The sequence below is a fragment of the Nanorana parkeri genome, unplaced genomic scaffold (assembly GCF_000935625.1).
Source record: "Nanorana parkeri isolate BGI_ZX_2015 unplaced genomic scaffold, ASM93562v1 scaffold1454, whole genome shotgun sequence".
NCBI lineage: Eukaryota > Metazoa > Chordata > Amphibia > Anura > Dicroglossidae > Nanorana > Nanorana parkeri.
This window is the reverse complement of record NW_017307722.1, coordinates 205,716-212,510: the sequence shown is the minus strand read 5'-3', so window position 1 is coordinate 212,510 and position 6,795 is coordinate 205,716. Positions and strand designations below refer to the sequence as shown.

The window sequence follows — 6,795 nt, the reverse complement described above, 5'->3', positions numbered from 1 at the left end:
CCCCCCCCCCCCCCCCCCCCCCCTCTCCTGTCTGTCTATCTCTTTGTTGTTACCCAAGGTATCTCAGCCACTGCAAGTGATGAAGGAAGCCCTTTAGGCCTGGTTCACACCTGGGCGTTTTACAGCGCGTTTTTACGCTCTGTAAAACGCTCAACATGTGAAAACCAATAAATGCCCATGGGCATGGTTCCCACCTGGGCATTTTACAGCGCGTAGGAACGCGCTGCAAAACGCCCTACGCCCAAAGAAGTTCAGGAGCTTCTTTGGGGCGTATTTGCTGTGTGTATCCATTGGGATACAGTCAGGTAGCCCTCGGAAACGTGCGTTTGTCCGCAAAACGCGCGACAAACGCGCATATTCGATACGCCTAGGTGTAAACCCAGACGTACATCCTGTTTAGTATAAACATAAAAGGTGAACACAGGTGAACACAGTGTGCCAAGGCATTTTACTGCCAAACACCACAAAAACATCCACGCCCTGCAAGTGTTCGCCATAGAACACATACCCATTCACTTAACTTTTGCAACATACCACTATATAAGCGTTTCCAGCAGTTTAAGTAGTACCTCACATCCAAACACACACTCTCCATATAATAACTGTGTATGGAGAAGTTGGTATCCAGTCACCCCATTACCCATACTAACAGCACATTTGTCCAGTACCAGCAAAAGTGCACTTCTTCTAAACCTTTTCATTCAATGGACCAAGGCTCCTCTCACGATCTCAGATCACACACAAGAGACGTTCCCTACACCAGCGGTTTCGAAGCCGCCCACTCACAAACACTGTACCAACTAACCAATGACATCCGTTGACGATTGGTAACCACGCCCACCTGTCAGTATTTTTAAACCGCTGCTTCTCCCGCCTGTTCCAATAAACCACTTCTGGCTTGACAAAGAGGTCTTGAACCTCGAAACGCGTAGCCAAACTGCCCGATTGACATTCCCATCACCCAGCGAGATAGACCGCACTGGTTTCCAGCCCCGTGCCTATCTCCAAAAACGATCTGTCACAACGACTGCTGACAGTTTTTCAAACCGCTACAGAGCGGCAATTTCGCTCCCGTTCAGCCGTCGGGTCTCAGCCTGGCCAGCTGACCTCCCACGGTATTAGACGGCACGAACACCTTCAGTGCAGAGCCTGTGTACAAACAAGGCTACAGGACGGCAAATTCTTGCGCTCCAGCCACAGGAGCCCCCTAGCTGTCACCACCATCTCTCACCACACCGATCGCCCCAAGACACTGCTGAGCGATTCATACAGCCTTTCTTCTGATTTGCAAGACCTCATCTTGTCCACCCAAACAGTGAGTTTTCAGTCCAGTATTGTTTTTAAGTTTTCAAAGTTGTTATTTTACTATCCCCACAATATCCCAGGGTTGCAGCGCTTCTTTCCATCCTCCTTTTTACATGTTGCTGGAATCCCAGCATCAGAGTGTTTGGGAAATCTGGTGGACTTTCAACCAGAAGGTTCTTGGAGACCAGCCATGAGGTTTCCTTGCTGTAGATCCCATTTTTGTTTATATCCTCCTGCTATTGGGTTGTTAATTCCCATCTATGCTGTTGCATTCTTAATAACCTAAAATGAATAAATGCTCGGCAGTAGTTGTGCTGACCTGTAAAAAGAAATTGTGAAGAGATCAGAAAAAAGTCTGAGAGCTGAGAAAGTAGGGTACACGATGTAGATATTTGCATGAACGTTCATCCAACAAATTTCTAACGTGCCTTTGAAACTTTATTTGAACATTGACGTTTTCATCTGTCGATTCCACCATACTAATTGATACCTGAACGAACGTTCTGAAAACGACTACTTTCGTACAAAATTTTAACCATGTATACCCCACTTGACTGACATTTTTGGAGGATGGACTGACCTTTTTTATTGTGTTCTGCATTCAGGGTTTAATAACCAACCTTTAGCATGAGTTTAAGAATTACTTGGATAGATTGGGCAATCTTAGCTTAGCTGCAGAACGTTTATACCAGTCTTTCCCAAATGTTTCCCTGGAGTAACGTGAACAATGTGAACACACGCAGGTTCTTTCACAAGCAGGTTCATTTATTAAGTGCCAAGTGCAACAACTCCTAGCAATCAGATTTCAGCTAGATCCTTTAAGGATAGATTGTGATTGGTATCTGAACTTTATACAGTGTGTGTGGTTTTGTTAATACAATTTTGTGACTGGCTAGAAGTCTGGAAAACCAGCACTGTTGTTGTCACTTGAAAAGGTTTTCACTCTGCGGCGTTTAACTAGAGTGAGTGCAGTTGTAGCCATAAATACATTTAAAGTGCTATATTTGCATGTGTCCGTTAGGGTAATCCTAATGGTGGTTACGTTATGCTGACTTGTGTTTCGATAAAGCTAAGCAAACGCACCGCATCGGTTTTACTCCATTCTAATGAGTGTTGTGCCACCTTGTGGTGAACAGAAGTCTAGCTCCCATCCACCTGGACGTGAATCGCTCTGGGTTTGCTGTAACTGTTGCGTAGAAAGGCTTGCGAGTCGTTTGTCTACTACCAAGCTGTCCCTGTAAAGCCAATGCTTGAAAATGTAGTAACGGTGAATGAATTTAATGGTGAATTAATTCATATTTAAGAGAATGGTAGTGTAACTTTATCACACAGAAAAAACAACTGGTGCAATTGCTGCTTTTTTCCCGCTTCCGCAATTAGGAGGAAAGAGAAGCGTTCTGGAATTGGGTTCAGAGTGTGTGCTCCTTGAGGCCATGAGGGTTGTAGAGATTGCTATCACTTATGTGACTGGAAAACCAATGTATTACACAAAAAAGGTTACTAAAATTTTGCACGTAAACGTAAAACATGCAGTAGTAACAATTGCATATAATTCTGTGTCCTCCCTGGAAAAAAAAACAAAAAACCCTAATACATGCAATAGTAACACTCTCATCCCATTGTGTATATCCTATGATAGACATTTAGTTACATATTACTCAAGTGTCTCAAAAAGGCTATTTTTATGTCCTTTTCTTTCTTTCAACTCTAGGGGGCTTGAAAAACTGAACGGATATCAGCTTGAAAACTATTCCCTTAAAGTGACTTATATTCCTGATGAGATGGCTGCCCAACAATCACCCTCCCAGCAGCTACAGCCTCAGCCGCAGCAGCAGCATCCTCAAGGGAGACGTGGGTTTGGCCAAAGGGGACCACCAAGGCAGGGTTCTCCTGGGGCTACTGCAAGACCTAAACCCCAGTCTGAGGTACCACTGCGCATGCTGGTTCCTACACAATTCGTAGGAGCCATTATTGGAAAGGAGGGTGCCACCATCAGAAACATTACTAAACAGACACAGTCAAAGTAAGTTAATATGGAGGACTTGGTTGAAAACAAATTGTGTACTTGATCGGTTTTTCTGGGTGACCATCATTTAAAGCTTTGGACTGTCCTGGAAATTAGGCACAGTTATGTAGTGTGCTCAGTGCAGCTCAACTACTGTGAAGTCACCATTGGATTGCCAAAATGCAGCAGTCCCACGTTTGCTAACAATATATTGAACATTCAGCTTCATATTTGTGGTGCATATTAATGCACTGTTAACACATCTTTGCCTATAGTTTAGGTCTAAGTTAATGCTGTACTCCTTGTTGGTAAACTCTTTAGAGCGGAGACCTAAAGCACTTTGTGATGTTATCCATTTTAAATAAACTTCAAGTATTTGATGTCAACTAGCACTGGTGTGGGCCGGTGTAAGCACCCGTGGACTGCTTCTCTTTCAATCAGTCAAGTAATCGTATAGTAAGAACATTTGCTATAGTCTGTACATACATGTTCTGTGCTTGTACCTCTAACAGTATAGCGGTTAGAATTGGCGCCAATACATATTCTTGCTTCAGAGTTTCAACACCGCTTATGCAGCATGCATTTTGAGGAGTTGCCTTCATGGAAGCATATACTTGTTGAACACTATCTGGCTGATAAGTAGAGAATGTGAATGGCTCATAGGCCAGGGCTGTTATTGGGCACTGCCAGCACCCTGACTCCATTACGGATATGGTAACGTTAACCTAGATTTTACATATCTAGGTCTCTTTGAACTAATTGATTGCATGTCTATTGCCTCAGCCAACAAAGCAATCCACTGATGTAGATGTGCAGATTGTTTTCAATGCAGTCCCCTCCACTTATTTTTAGATTGACTCAAAAAAAAAACTGTGCTAAATTTTAAAGTTTAATCTGCTGCCTCTTTTTCTCTCAGAATTGATATTCACCGTAAAGAAAACGCTGGAGCTGCAGAGAAACCAATTACTATTCACTCAACTCCCGAAGGCTGTTCAACAGCTTGTAAAATAATTATGGAAATCATGCAGAAGGAAGCTCAGGATACCAAATTGTAAGTGAAGAGCATGTGAGGTGTAAATTTAAGAAAGCGCTGTGGTATGCTGACGGTTATCTTGCACTGTAAGTTGGCAGCATAAGAACTGTGTCAAACAAACAAAGACTAGTGTGTTGTTTTTTTTGTGGGTTTTTGATGCATGTGTTCTTTGTAAGCTTCAATGGTGTATAAATAAAACCTGCCCTTTTATGTTGTCTTGTATAAAATGGAAGGCTTCACAAGATTCTGTGACTTTTACAACTGGTTATAAACAAGATTGTCATTTTTCTGATATGCATTAATATTCATGTTCTTAATGTATGTCCTAGCAGTGTAGTATTTATATTGCATTGACAAGCCTTTTATCTAGGGATAATGGCTGGGCTTGAGGTTGTATCATTGTAAGTCCTCTTGTGTTTCAACCCTTTTTTAGTTATGGCACCCCAGTCTAAAATGTCAGACTATTGGGGGGATCCCATGCCAAAAGACACAAAAGTTGGTTTCCCCCTTCACATCGACGTGTGACCTTCAAATCAAGGTCTCCCCCCTTCACATCAGTCACCCTTTCACATCAGAAGCTCCTCTTTCATATCTGAGTCCCCCCCACCTTTCACATCAGAGTTTCTCCTTTACATCAGGAGCTCCCTTCACCTCAGCCTGTATTCCCATTTTAACATCAGTCCCACTACCACAGAATTTTGAGGCTACCCTGAGGAAGTCAGAAGGCACACCAGGGTGGGTGCCACAGCACCCTGGTTGACAGCCTGATATAGAGGTAATTTCCCTGCGTGTCCTAAAATGTTAAATCATTCCTATCCCCGGATTAGCCACTTCTCTTGGTCTTTAATCCATTCCTAGATATGAGGGAAAGCAGTAATGGTTCAATAATAGATTCCTGCTCAGTAGATGAGGTTGTCTACAGAAATGTTTTCTAGATGGCAGCATGTTAGATTTGTGGAGCAGGAAACATGTGATCTTTTAAATAAGGGAGAGATGGTCACTCGGATACTGTGTAGTATATAATGCTCTGGAAACAAAGGTCCTGTTTCTAAAACCTGTGGAAGTAAAAATGAGAAACTAAAGTTGAGGTGTTGCCTATAAAGATCAATTGGATTCATTGGTTTCATTTTTCCAAAGAATCAAAGATTAAAGGAGAACTATGGGGTTAGGGCTTTTGCCCATAGTTCTACTTAGGGTAACGGGAGGACACAAACTAGCGTCCTCCCGTCACCCTAAGCTCAGTATACCCCAAGCTACTGCTCGCGGTATACTGAGACGCCGTTTTACATTTTTTTTTTTTTTTCCTTTTTTTTTTTTTTATTTTTTTTTTTTTTTTAATAACAAATTCCATCAAATTACAACACTGCCATGTATCGGAGGAGCAGCAGCTGATTTAATTTTTAAAGATGCAGGCTTAGGAATTGTCATTCTGATCCTTGCTTCACTACTCGATAAATCACCTGTGCAGGTGTGTGGCACAAGTGTTTAGGCCAGCAGTAGGCAAAATCCAGACCTCCAGCTGTGGTGAAACTACAAATCCCTTCATGCATTTGCATCTGAAAGTCATGCTTGTGGCTGTCGGGGCCTTGCAATTCCTAATGGGATTTGTGGTTGCACCAGAACTGGAGGGCCAGAGTTTGCCTATGGCTGGTTTCAGTTTTCACTGGCTACATGCTGCTTCCAGGCCAGCTAGTCCTTAGTGCAGCCAGGATCACAAAGATGACCACCTAGCTTGCATCACTAAACATCGTGTAACCAACAGCATCTCCACTGCTTATATACGCACAGAAGTTGAGTTTAAGTAAATGGGATGCCTAAATCAGGTAGTTCTATCTTGGCTTTTAAAATTAAGTGAAAGACAGTGTGTATAAATGTCAAGCAGAAGGCAAAGTAAAACCAATCTCCACCTTTCTCACACACCTGTATGCAGTGAATACTCCACTGAATGCCGTGAAACCTTTTAACTGCAACCTGAATATGGAGAAATCATACAGAAAGCATTAACCTATGATTTTCTAGGGCAGAAGTGTTTTTAACATTCCTTTTTATACAAAACAAAAAACTATTGTGAATCTGTTTTTCCTCCCCAAAAACCCCACAACTTTAATATTTTACTTTTGTAGCTCCGTACGACTTACGTCCTTGGCAGCGAAAGGGTTAAAGAATAATGCACCTTTTTTATGGCAATCTTTTTTGATGCCCATATTTCCGCTCCATCTTAAATTGAAGATGGTGTTATTCAATAAAGTGGACTTGTCATGAGAAACATTGTAATTGTTGCGTACATCCCAACTTTCTGAGATGAGAGAGAGTGACACCTTCCAGCACAATGTATTTAGACACATCCCTGCCATGTCAAAAATTATTGGTTAAACCTAGAATTGTGGGGGAGGGGTTTTACATTCCTTTACATTTTTTTTTTTTTTTTTTTTTTAAAATATTTTTAACAAAA

The 6,795-nt window shown here is 42.0% G+C and overlaps 1 protein-coding gene across 4 annotated transcripts in view; it reads left to right on the top strand.

The window, feature by feature from the left end:
• The window catches only part of IGF2BP3 (insulin like growth factor 2 mRNA binding protein 3), a 95,928-nt gene that overhangs the window by 77,941 nt on the left and 11,192 nt on the right, over nt 1-6,795 (top strand). For 3 of the 4 annotated variants that reach the window (XM_018570097.1, XM_018570096.1, XM_018570095.1), the window contains exons 6-7: nt 3,017-3,328; nt 4,227-4,361. The exons of the other annotated variant lie outside the window; for it this stretch is intronic. In XM_018570097.1, the coding sequence (XP_018425599.1) occupies nt 3,017-3,328; nt 4,227-4,361 (447 nt within the window). The remainder of the gene's footprint in view (nt 1-3,016; nt 3,329-4,226; nt 4,362-6,795) is intronic. 4 annotated transcript variants of the gene reach the window in all.